General features: G+C 41.0%; 1 protein-coding gene across 2 annotated transcripts; it reads right to left on the bottom strand.

Moving 5' to 3' along the window:
- Positions 1-3376: 3376 nt before the first annotated feature.
- LOC127753675 (protein NRT1/ PTR FAMILY 4.5-like) lies at positions 3377-9752 on the bottom strand. Of its 2 annotated transcripts, none has more exons than XM_052279089.1 (5): positions 9472-9752; positions 8779-8996; positions 5327-5779; positions 4719-4843; positions 3377-4352 (listed from the first exon to the last, which is right to left on the bottom strand). In XM_052279089.1, the coding sequence occupies exons 1-5, from the start codon at positions 9560-9562 to the stop codon at positions 3470-3472; spliced, it is 1770 nt and encodes a 589-aa protein (XP_052135049.1). In that variant the 5' UTR covers positions 9563-9752; the 3' UTR covers positions 3377-3469. The 2 variants fall into 2 exon arrangements, with proteins under 2 accessions (XP_052135049.1, XP_052135050.1); XM_052279090.1 differs by having other exon boundaries at positions 3377-4334; positions 9472-9749.
- Between the last annotated feature and the right edge of the window lie 3500 nt (positions 9753-13252).

Raw genomic sequence — 13252 nt, 5'->3', positions numbered from 1 at the left:
ACAATTTTCAATTAAATTGGTGACCTGTAATTTAACAATTGGATTGTCACATATAGATAATTAAAACCGATGAACTCATTAAATCTACCTCTATAAAAATCAAAATCTCCTCACCCAATAACAATAAAACATTAAAAAAAGTGAAATTCTATATTACGTAGTCTTAGAATCGTTTTACATAATAAAAATCAACTTAGCGTGCTCTATAACGCTATTAAGTCATAATGTATCACATTTTAAAAGTTAGATAAAATATAACTCAACGAAAAAATAAAACATCTATCTGTTGGTTTTCACTTAAATCAATGACCCATTATTTTTAACTATTAGATCTTCTTTCTCTATAAAAAAAATCTTAATCCACCACATATATATCATCTGTTAAAGATTTTTAGAATGAGAAAACAACAAATTCTCACCTACATTATTTAGAAACATTAGAAAAACAATGTCCCCTCCACCTCCCTCTCCAACCATATGTGCACAACACTATTACACTGCCAACCCATCTCTAGCTCGACTTCTATGCTATTAGTTCCTCTCCAATCTCCTCTCTATTTTCAGCTACTAAAATAAAGAGATAAACAAATATTGAAAATACCATAATTTTAAACTACGCATATAAGTTTCTAATATAATTGTTGCTTTATTTATAATTAAAGCACAATTCAAGATCCATGTGCCTATATTTTGTTATATAAAAATATGACATTTGGGCACATTCCACCGTGCACTTTGCAGGTTATCCAAATAGTGATGGAATAAAAAAAACATTATCGACATATATTTCGTAATTATACATCAATCTTTTTTAATGATGCACAACATCCCTTCCTTTTTACATTTTATTCAAATTTCCATTAAAAACTATGAAATAACTCAACAACATAAGTTGCACCATCATATATTATTTTGCAACCCTACATGACTAAATTAGACATTCAGTTCGCAAAAAATAGCCCAAACACGAATATTTCAAGCGAGTACATAGAAAACAATTCATAGGGATAATCATCCAAATTGCCATAAAAGAATAAAAAAAATCAAAAAACACTGATTTTATGTGCATTGTTTTTTCAAATAGAGTTAAACTAGACATACATATATAAGAAATATAACTATCTCAAATCTAATTGTCTAAAAATTGGTGCTTTTACTTAGATAAAAGAATCCGATTAACTCATGATACTTTTTGCAATTAATATGCTCAAATAATCCAAACAAGCCAACCGATCTTCTGCCAAAGTGTCCTAAACTTTATTTAAGTCGATTAGATGATTGCTTTTTTTTATATAAAGGTGCCATATATTACCCCGCACATACTCCTAGGCCTTTTAAACCGATGAACACATTATTTTTATTTTCGTCCGTTAGATCTATCTCATCTTAAAAAATAAGTGTGTATTCATGATGCATCACATTCAAAAAAATATATATAGCGCAACTATATTTCTTCATCCAACTGTATTCACTCTAGGTTGCCTGGAGCCTCCCACATACTCTACACATAACATTCGCATATGGATTGTCTCTTAAACTACATAATTATATTAGACTATATAAACACGTGCATTTAGGGGAGCCTCATATAACACCAATTCACCCGTCAATAAACAATGATAACCTATATTCAATTAAAAATCGCCTTACTTTTGACATGACACTTTATTTGATATACATGTTTCTAACATAAAATAAGTCTACCTTCTTTTTAGATGATGAAGAAGATTAATTATAAATAATTATTTGTAGGGATTAATTAAATATTATTTGCTATAAAGCTAACTAATAGCTAGGTTAGAAAATTATAAAAGCAATGCTGATGGAAACAATTTATGGAGAAATTGTATATAGCATATGTTCAAATTAACATAGCCTACGACACATGTCCGCGTGAATGCGCGGGCTACCTTCCTAGTTTTGTTAACAGCATGACCATTAAAAATGGAGTTAAGCTTGTGGATGTCCCAGCTTTTATCCGGCATAGATTCGTAATTCAGTGAAAAGAGAGAATGAGGAGAGTACTGCTGACGCTTTTCATAGGGGAGGACAGGGAGCTGAGCAGCGAGGAGTTGGAGGAGCGGTAGTGATAGGAAAAACGGATCAAACTCATCAAAGTGATTCAATTTTTGCATTGGAGATCAAGAAAGAGATTAGCTAGTAGATTAGAAGTGGCGATCTGGCCTTCACTGAAGCAGAGTTGTGCGAACAGACTATCATTGCTGAGGGAGGAGGAGGAGGGAGATTGAGAGGTAACTGGGAGTTGGAAAAACGGATACAAGCTACAACTCGTGACGGTGATTTAATTTTTGTTGTTTGTGGCAAAAATTGATGGGGAATATGAAGGGATCAGTGAGAATAGATGGAAGGGACTTCATGGCCTTCCCTTCATGGCGATTTGTGGCAAAAAAACAGATGAAGAAAGCGCGGTGGTTCAAGTTATGACGATGCCGCACGCGCGGAGGACTGAAAATGGGTTGCAGGGTGGTATCGGCCCAAGCTAGGCTGGTGCACATACTCCGTCCGTCCCTAAAAAATCAACCTAGTATAGAATGTGACATATTTTAGTACTATAAATATGAATATATCTCTTTACAAATTTATTGTACTAGACTATGTCATATTCAGTATTAGATTCATTTTTTTGGGAACAGAGAGAGTATATGTGTGGTGTGAGGACATGGGCTGCGTTACTTTGACTGATGCACCCTGAGAAAGGACAGATGGAGACAGAGAGAGAGAAGAGATCGTGAGAGAGATCAGGAGGAGGCAACAAGAGGAATCCGGAAGGAAAAGAAAAAAAAAACAAAGGAAGAGAGGAAATAGGAAAAGATAAAGGAAGAAAAGAAAAGGATAGGATTTTTTGGGAAACTTTCTGGATTTGGGATTTGTAGGATTTGGCAGATTCATGAATTTGAGCTCTACTTCCAAATCTCAAATAAAAACCAAATAACTCCAATTAACAAACGATCAAAAAAAATAAATGGATGGCATAATTGATTTATTTAGTCAATTTAAACTTTGTTTGATTTATGAACTTTTCATTAACCTATTTGAGACGAATAAATCCGAATGTAAATTTTCGAAATTAGGCAAATTCAAAAACACAAAAAACAGGACATGATAATTTTTTTGACATATAAAAACAATCGTGTTCAAATGAACGAATAGTTAAACCGATCACCTTAAGAAAGATATTAATAATAAAAAGAAGAGATTTGGTAAAACCGTTTTGGACCTCCTTGTGCGACCCACACCATGCTCTATCTTTAGCACGGCACGTCTGCATTCCTTTTTTTTCCACCGTCTCTGGAAATCTACATTGATTTTCTTTCTCCTGAATAGTGTCTTATTAAATTTCACAATGAAGTTCCTCCATTTCTCCTCGTACCACCAAATTATTTACTATTACTACCATATATATCGTTACATCCATGTAAATATAAACACGACTCATTTCATTTCAAGTTTAGATCACAGCCACACCATTCCCCGTGTCACCCTTCCTCTGCTCTTGGGCCACAACCCTCTGGTCATTCCTATATACATACCTCCTCGCGAAGAACACGTAGATCACCAGCGCCACCACCTCGATGATGCAGAGGACGACATAGAACCGGTCGAGCTTGCCCTTGTTCAAATTGGCCCCATCCAGCCACCCTCCGCCGTTGGTTCGCTGGGTGACACGGTTCGTGACCTGGATGAGAAGGCTGCCGAGCCATGCTGATACACCGAGGATACAGTAGAAGATGGAGCTGCCGATGGACTTCATCCCCATGGACGCCTCGCTGCAGAAGAACTCGAGGAGCCCGACGAAGGAGGTGACGTCGACAATGCCAATGAGGAAGAACTGCGGCGTCAGCCAGAACACGGACAGCGGGATCCCAGTGGTGGCGTCCTCTAGCCCGCTCTCCTCGGCGGTCATCTTCCTCCTCGTCTCCACCACCGCGGCGATTGCGGTGGCAACGATAGTAGCGACGAACCCGATGCCGATCCGCTGGAGGTGGGTGACTCCACCGACGTAGCCCGTGAGCCTGCGCAGCGGCGGCACGATGGCGCGGTCGTAGATGATGAGGATGACCATCTGGAAGACGGTCGGGATGAGGAACAGCGTCGCCGGCGAGATGTGGACTGCGCCGAGCCTGGTGTCCATGGTGTTGCCCTGCTGCACGGTGAGGCTGAGGAGCAGCGGCACCGGGATGTAGCTGAGAACAGCGGCCACGAAGATGGGCGCCATGCGCAGCACGATCTTGGTCTCCTCCACCTGGGTCACGCTACACAGAGACCATGGCCCAGCGTCATTGCCAGTTTCCACCGCCGCTTTCTCCAAGCACCTGCAAGCCAATGAAAATCTTGATGCTACTTATTAAGTTGAATGGACAAACTTATTTAACCTATAAACTTCAACTGTTGAGAGAAAGAATGCAATTTACTTATAATCCAACGCTATCGACACAAAAAGTCTGTTTCATGCCTTGTAAATGGAATATTATAGAAGTGGGTTGCCATATTTTATTTAATTGAATGCCTATCATGTTTTCATCCTGAGACATCTGGCTTTGTGCCATTATGTCAATATAGAAGATACATTTACCATTTGAACCCGAAACCTTAATCTGGTGAGAGAAGATGCACCATCATAATTATACACCTCTGCACCAACATTACCGACAGACAAAGTCTAAATCTTGCCAATGTTCAGAGTTTGGACAACATACCGAAATCCATCTGTTTTGGGGAGAACTTCGTGGGCATTGGCATCGTCATCTTGGTTAATTTGCTTCAATTCGCTGGGATTCTCCGGCAACCGGACGTTTCTTTTCTTGAATGCCGCTACAAAAACCTGAGATACACAGCTTTATTATAGTGTCATGGACACAGCTCCAATCGAAAAAGAATTAAATCAAAAGAACAGTTTTGCTATTCGTCATCCGCTTTAAACTATTTTATTTATGGGTTCTTCTTAACTTACACATATATTTTGTTTGAAACAAACTAAACTTACAAAAATATAGCTTCAATTTACACTGCAATCTATTTTTTGGGGGGAATACACAGAAGACTTCAACATGTTTGTATTAACATTGGGGAATTTGCAGTGCAATCTTAGACGAAATTTAGCTCTGCCTATACAATTTTAGCAAAATTTTGTAGCCTTAATCAAGGACCCTGTTTGTCAGTCTCGTATCATCTAAACATCCACAAATATAACTTCAAACAACCTTCAATGCAAATTACACAAAACATTTAATTACTGCAACATTCAGAAATCTCAAAAGAGGTTATATCAAACACAACCATCGATAATTCGATTTCCTATACACACCTGCAATACTCTTGTGATGGGGCTCCCCATCGGCAGCTGGTTCCGGTAGAGCGGGAAGGCGGCGGCCCAGACGAGCAAGCCGAGCGCGACGAAGGCGGCGGAGACGGCGAAGCCGACGCCCCACCCCTTGCTGTTCTGCACCCACACGATGAAGACGAGGCCGACGAAGCCGCCGGTGGAGACGGCGAAGGTGTACCAGTTGTAGAAGCTCGTCTCCTGCCGCTGCTCGTCCGGGTCGCCCAGGTCGAACTGGTCCCCGCCCAGCGCCGGCAGGCACGCCCTCGCCGCGCCGTCGCCGATCGGGATCAGGTACAGCCCCAGCAGCAGCAGGCTCAGGTTCGCGCCGCGCACCGGCTCGCAGGTGGTGGTGGCGCTCGCCGCCGTGGCCGCCGGGCTGCACGGCGGCGGGTGCAGCGAGGTGGTGTACGCTTGAACTGCTAGAAGGATGTAGCCCTGCCATGGAGTAACCATGCATCCATTTGTCAGAACTGATAAATGGATAGTATGTGAAGATTTTGTGCATCCATGGTTATTTTCTTATTCATGATCTTGTGCTAAACAAATTTGTCCTTTGTTTTAATTTTGAGAAATTTTACAATTCTTAAGAAGTTAAATACTAAAATTTCACATTACGAATTTTGATACCTTTAGAGATATAGTATGTGAAGATTTCAAGTTTTACACTTAAAACTATGGTATCTCCTGATACTTTAGTAAGAAATGATAAATTTACCCTGTGAAGATATTTACCGGTTGGAAGGCAGAATTAATACTTATAATTTAAATTTCAAATACTAGGTTTTCTGCTGGTCTAAAATTTAATTTTCAATTTGAATTTGGTTTCCGAAATTGGGTAATCCTGTCATCAACCAATTTTAGCACTGCCAGCTAGTGCAGTTTCTATTAGAAAACCGCATCAATACTGATTACGGACCTGCAGTATTAGGCCTTACTTTCAATTCTATATAACCAATTTTGCCCTGTTAATTTATTTCCCAGGGGATTCAAGAGAATTTTGAGAATAATTCCTCAATTCCCTCCTAAGAATTAGCTGAAAAAGCTCTTATGGTTTGGTTTAGATAATAAGAAATCATAGGTGAAATTGGGACGTGGAAATGAATAAAGTATTAGGATAAGAAAATGTGAGAGAAAATGGATATCTAGTATTTAAAGTTACTCCTTAATAGGTTGAAATTCATTTCTCTTTCCGATTATCCAAACATACTCTTAGATTTTTTTAGTCGTCGAAAGTTACTCCTTAATAGGTTGAAATTCATTTCTCTTTTCTACTTAACTTGATGTTGCTTATCAATCAATTATTTGGTTGTGGACATCCTTTTCCTAATTAAAAATCTGGCCATTAATCAGCACTCGGCAGTCTGATTGCCAGTCACATCGGTATAATCATACCTATTATAGTTGAGAGAGCAGTTCCAAAGTTGACAGCTTCTAGAAAGGTTGTCGAAGAAATGATCGAGTAGGTGCTATGTAGTAAGAAAAAGTGACTAATGGCGAGTTAGAAAATAATATAAAATATATTATATGTCGTTTCTTGGATGATAATGCTCCAATAATCATGTGAGATCATGATAACATGTGTTTATTAAAACCCTTAGGTCTTTTTATTTTGAGAGCGCTATTCCTCAAGCATTTCACTATTACTCACACCCTACCAACTTCATCTGCACCATATCACAAAAAAAAAAAAGTCGTTTCCACTGCATCTTTCGTTGCCTAATGCCTATCATCATTATCTATGCCCCATATACATATATGGTGATGTGTTTCCTTCTCCTACCATGCATAAAACCACAGTGGGTGGTCTGTTGTTGGGGACACCTAGCTTCTTTGTTACTCTCTTTAGATAAATCGAATGCCTGCAGTCTAATTAATTATTCAATTTTGAAATTAGGGGTAAAACCTGTTACTATCGGATTGAAATAGAGCACATAAGTGAGAGAACGTCAGGCGATACCCTAGAGCATTTAGATTTGAAAATGAGTTGAAATTTACATCATGGTGCTATATGTCACCATGGAAAATTTTATTTAAAAATCGATTATGCATCAAGGAAATTAAAGGAAAAGATAAGTTTATGCTTTGCAGACTGACAGAACAGTAAGTTCACTGTCCATGGAATTTTGCATTTTGTCAGGGGCCGATCCACTGCCCTGTTGTTGTGTTGAACAGCTTCAATTTTGCACATATTTTCTGCCAACATTTACATGTATTTTTCCGCTACCTCCAGAGCTGCAATGTCGTTCTAGGCTATCAACGTGGTGGGTTGCTTAGTTGCTTGCTTATATCATGCATGGTCATATCGATCCAAATAGTTTTTGAAGAGATATTCCAACTTAGTGGCTGGTATTTTTGGTTTTCGTAAAGGATGAAAGTGACAACCCTGCTGTCTGCACTACATACGAATCAAACTGAAAGTTGACGCGTGACAAGCAACTCCAGATCCTACAACTCCCATTTCCCATAAGGCCACACTTTTCTTTTCAGCGAGCCACTATTATGACACACACAAAAAGTAAAAGAACATGTAAAACTAGTACTACACACGCAGTCAATAAATTGAATATCCATTGTTGGCTCTCAGTAATTTGCTGCTTAAAATATTGTGAACCAGAACTGATACTAAGCATCATTTACCGGGTTGGCGACGATAGTAATGCCGGTTTGGACTTAGGAACTGAAAGTGATATCAATTTGTTCGGTAGTGTAATTCTTTTATGGACAAGACGGTAGGCATGAAAACTAGGGCAATGTTTGGCAAATGGGGAAGGAAAATGATTTCCCACCCATCTTTAAATCCTAACCATTCATTCCCTCTCTTCCATTTAATCCTAACCTTTCATTCATTTCCCAATCCCAATTCCACCCCCCATTTCCCATTATCCAAACACATCTAGTAGTGTCAAATTGTGCTAGAGGACAACCATATTGGATATATTTTATTGGAGTTTAAAAATCTCTTGATTCTTCATTAGTATCACAATCATCCAACACATCTATTAGTTTTTCTACTTGAAATACTAGTAAAAGTCTAACTACACCAATATTATATTATTTTTTACAATTGTCCATTAATATATTTAAAACTAATATTTAGATTATATTCTGTTTTGCAAGAATTATATAATTTATGGCAACAGCCACATCTTTTCGCTTATACTTATGCTTATCAGTCAAAATTTGAATTTGCATCCTTAAATTTTCATCTATGTTTATTTTTGAGCTTTTGCTTTTAGATCGCTAAGAACACGTATAAAAGTTTTACGTAAAAAATATTTTTCTTTTGCAAATATGTTGTTTTGCTTATTCGCCGAATAATTGAAACGATGGAGCTGGAAAGTGCTTATACTATTGTAATTATGTATTATATTAACATAATAAAAAATTAATGGTGATCAAACTAAAACCGCATCTTAAATTAAAAATGGACATACTATGATCTCGATAGGCGCGAAGAGGAGGACGGTGTAGAAGCGCTTGAGGTAGGAGTCGGCGAGGAAGGCGGCCGGGATGGAGAACATCTGCAGCGCGGCGAAGTAGTTGCTCGCCGTCGTCGACGCCTGCGCCACGCCCATGTGCATGGTGCCCCGCAGGTAGCTCACCATGTTCATCATGTTGGCGATGTTGGGCGCGTTGGTCAACAGCACCATCGCTATGCAGATTCATGAAAGGGGTACGCATGCAATGCATATATCTCGTTGTCAGTTAATTAAGTTGAAAAAAAAACTGAGCTTTCTTGACAGTATATACTTGCATGCGTTGTACTGTTTTAATTTTGAGCACTGAAATTTTCTTTCAGCACCGTGTAATTAAAATTCGAGATGATGCATGACGGATAGAATTGAAACTTGGGGGAGTTTGTATTTAATTTGCTGTTGTAAGCAAGAAAAGGTTTTGGTTGCTTCGATAGAGAACATAGATATTCCAAGATTGATGGACCCAGCAAGCAAAAAACAAGCTTATCTTTGTTGACTAATATGTCTCATTTCTACCATTCTACAAGCTAGCTAGCCATGAACAGAAACCAAAAACTCTCAGCAGTGAGCAAAGGAGAAACATATCAACCAAACAAGGAGAAGAAATCAAGCAAGAAAAAAAAGAAGCATATGCAACCATCATAAGCTCACCATGGATGAAGATGGATGCTCTGACACCTCCATGCTTCTTGGTGTCCACCGGCCTCCCCCTCCAGTCCACTAGCCCTGATGAGCTGCCCATCAATCACCTCTCTCTCTCTCTCTGAATTCGGAAACTATTCTTGCTACGTGATCTGATGATCTGGTTGTTGAAGTTGCAGCCAATATTTCTGCCTGGCTAGTGGCGATCGATCGGTGCAAATATATATAAATATAAAGAGGAGAGGAGAGCGGTGGCAGTAGTGGTGGCGTAAGTAAGCGGCACAGAAGAAAAAGGAGGACGCTGTGTCCAATGGAAGTGAAGTAGCTAGCCGGTGGCCCCGGAGTCCCGGACATATTTGGGGAGTGAGACTGAGACGAGAGTGAAGTGACACCAACCGTGGACCACGCACACGCGCGCCCAATGATCTGGTGATTACTGCTAATTAATTGATTAAATCATCCAAATGATTGAAACAATATATGTTCACCTTACATTATATTTGTAACCATATGCAAATTATACTACATTCGTTCTAAATTAGATGTCGTTTTGAATTTTTCTTATAACATTTGACCATTGTCTTACTTAAAAATTAGTGCAAATATAAAAAATGATGAGTCATATTTAAATTACTTTTGATAATAAAACAAGTAACAAATAAAATAAATAATAATTTGATAATCTTTTGAGTAATACCAATATCAAACATTACAAACAAAAAATCAAAACGACAAGTATTTTGGGACGGAGGGAGTATAAAACATTGGAACTCATTTCGTTTGATTTAGAAAATATATTACAACTTATTTCTACATATTATACAACTTAATTTTTCCGTAGCAACGCGGTGGGGTATTCGTCTAGTTAAGCTTGTATTGATGTTGGTGTACAATGATATTGTCAATTTGTGTATGTGATTTGTAAGACGACTTTAATTTTTGACCACATGTTTTTCTTTTTGTACGATGATATTTTTTCCTCCACGAAACAGTGTGCGCCGTTATGTGTTTCCACTGTCACTGCTCAATTCTATCATCGACTGAAGGTTTTGGTTTTATTTGCCACATAATTCCTTGAAATTGAAACTTTTTATTTACCTTGTAATTTCTGCATAATTTCAACATTGTTGAGCAAAATAGCATTAAAGAACATAGCGACATTCCTCTAATCCCTTGATTGCATATGACACAAGTAAGATCACTTTGTGACTCACCAATATTGAAAGCAATATATGACCATATGGCTGTGTTCGGATAGTAGGGTTGGGAACCCAATCTTCCCGCACGGAAAACGGAGCGGTTCATTAGCGCGTGATTAATTAAGTATTAGCTAAATTTTTTAAAAAAATAGATTAATTTGAATTTTTTAAGCGACTTTTCAAAAAACACACCGTTTAGTAGTTTGAAAAGCGTGCGCGCGGAAAACGAGGGAAAGGGGTTGGAAACTTGGAGTTCCAAACACAGCCGCTGGTTGTATGGCCGAACGTACACTACTAGTAAATGATTTTCATGGGCGGTCAAAAGTGCTATTTGCAGGAGGACAGAAGTGCCGCTGTAGTTAAACGCCTGTGAAAATCGTCAATTTTTGCAGGCCGACAGGCGGTCCGCCTAGAAAGGTGGCTTTTCGTAGGCAGCTAAATTATACCGTTCGCCTCCGCTGGTTGTTTGAGCGCTAAAAGCATCCACAGCACGGTCTGCCTGCAAAGATTTTTCAGGCTAGAAAAATCCACAGCCATCGATCCTGTTGCTCCAATTAGATCCAATCCACACAAAATATTCTCAAAGTTGTCAATTGAACAGAAATTATTCTCAAAGTTTCCAAATACACAGAACCAACATTAAACACTCACAAGTTTTCAAATGGAATTCACAGCATCACAATCAAAATTCACAAAGATTCCAACTGTGAGCGGTCATTGTCACCGTCAACGTCACCGCCGCCGAGAGACCGCCGTCACCAGATCTTGCCTTGTCACCATCATCAACCTCTCCTTGGCTGGGTACAGGGATATGGGGGAGGGGCGAGGGGGCAAAGGTTGGTGATGCCACTAGCCGGTATCCTCCAGGCAGCCGCTGCCGCCACCATTGCCCTCCTGCTCTCCAGCAAGAATTGAGGGAGGGGAGGGAGTGGAGGGGAGGGCCATCGCCGCCACCATCGTTGCCCTTCTCCCCTACAGCCAGATCTGGGGGAGGTGAAGGAGAGGAGCGGAGGGTTGCCATCGCCACCTTCTTCTGCTGCTATTGGTGCCGTCGTCGCCGCTGCCACCATTGCCCTCCTCCCCTCCGTCTATATCGGGGGGGGGGGTGTGAAGGAGAGGAGGGGAGGGTCATTGACGCCGCCTTCTTCTACTGCTGTTGTTGTCATCGTCACCGCCGCCACTGTTCCCTTCCTCCCTTCCGACCAGATATGGGGTGGTGAAGGAGAGGATGGGTGGGTTGCCATCGCCGCCTTCTTCTGCTGTTGTTGCTGCCGTCGCGCCGCCACCACCATTGCTCTCCTCCCCTCCGCCCAGATCTGGGGGGTGAAGGAGAGGAGGGGAGGGCCGCCACCAGATCTATGGGAGGTGAAGGAGTGCAGGGGACAGTCGTCGTCACCACCTTCTTCTGCTGCCATCGCCGTCACCACCGTTGCCCTCCTCCCCTCCGACCAGATCTGGGGGAGCTGAAGGAGCGAAGGGGAGAGTCCCTGTCGCCGAGATGTCGCCGCCGCCGCGCCCTCTCGGAGCTGCCTAACCCCGTCGCTCCTTGGAGCCGCTGCCGTGACCGCGGCTCCTTGTTGCAGCCACCGTCGCTCCTCCTCAGAGCCGAGATGCCACCCTCGCCCTGCCACTTCTCCTCAAAGCCGCCGCCGCTCCTCTCCACTCCTCACCCCTCTGCCAATCGCATTGACGCGTGGGACAACGTAAGTAGAGGATTTATAGGGGTGAATGGGTGGTGGAGGAGACGATAAAAGCATCTCCAGCAAGGCCCCTGTTCAAATCCTCAAAACTATTTTTAAGAGGTAAGACCAAAATATTAACTCCAGCAGAGCCCCGACTTAAGCCCCCAAAGTAGGAAGACACCCAAATCCACCCCTATAGCCCCTAGTCCTAGGGGCTCTCTCCACAGCCCCCATCCGTTGGTTGGGGTAGTTGAACCAAGCACGTGCCTCTTTCGCCCTCCTGCGCGAGTCCCCGCTACCATCGCCTGCTCACTTTAGCACTCCAACGGTAGCCTCAACAGCCCCAGTTCTTCTCCACCCTAATCTTCCCATCCTTTTTCACGAGGTCCTCGTTGTCGCTCATGCCGCCTGGTCCGCTGTCCGCCATTGCAGCTATGCTCACCATCGCCGACTGCATACCGGCAAGACGGAGTGCCGTCGCCACGCTACTTTAATTGGTGTATATCTCGATCGCTGCATCACAGCTACTAGCCGCAGGCGAGGCCTGGCCAAGTTGCCCATGGCCGGTCTGTTCTGCTCAGTAAAGAAGCTTGCCATTCCAAAATCATATAGTACTAATGCATTCTCAATGTTGTCAAATTAAATGAATTTAATTTTTTTTTGAGGGAATGAATTTAGTTTTTTTAGATTCATAGATTTTACTCTGCATGTTAAAAATGTGTTTTGTGTTAAGATTTTGTTGAGTGCTGCAAAATATTGAAATATGTTTGAACTTGTTAAATGCATAATAATTTCTATGTTATCACATAAATGGCCAAACCAAGATAATTCTTTTAGCACTGTTGTGGCATCATATATTTGTGAAGGTGTGAATAATGCATATGCACATGTCTCTGTTCATTATATTGT

This window comes from Oryza glaberrima, chromosome 11 (assembly GCF_000147395.1).
Source record: "Oryza glaberrima chromosome 11, OglaRS2, whole genome shotgun sequence".
Classification (NCBI taxonomy): domain Eukaryota; kingdom Viridiplantae; phylum Streptophyta; class Magnoliopsida; order Poales; family Poaceae; genus Oryza; species Oryza glaberrima.
Note: the sequence above shows the minus strand (reverse complement) of the source record. Positions and strands in the feature narration are given on the sequence as shown.

Excerpts from the sequence above, each read along its gene's own strand:
- LOC127753675 (XM_052279089.1), bottom strand. The coding sequence starts at position 9,562 with ATGGGCAGCTCATCAGGGCTAGTGGACTGGAGGGGGAGGCCGGTGGAC. Across the intron at positions 8,997-9,471 it reads AGCATCCATCTTCATCCATG|CGATGGTGCTGTTGACCAAC; the intron begins GTGAGCTTATGA and ends GAATCTGCATAG. Across the intron at positions 4,353-4,718 it reads CCCAAAACAGATGGATTTCG|ATTTTCATTGGCTTGCAGGT; the intron begins GTATGTTGTCCA and ends AGTAGCATCAAG.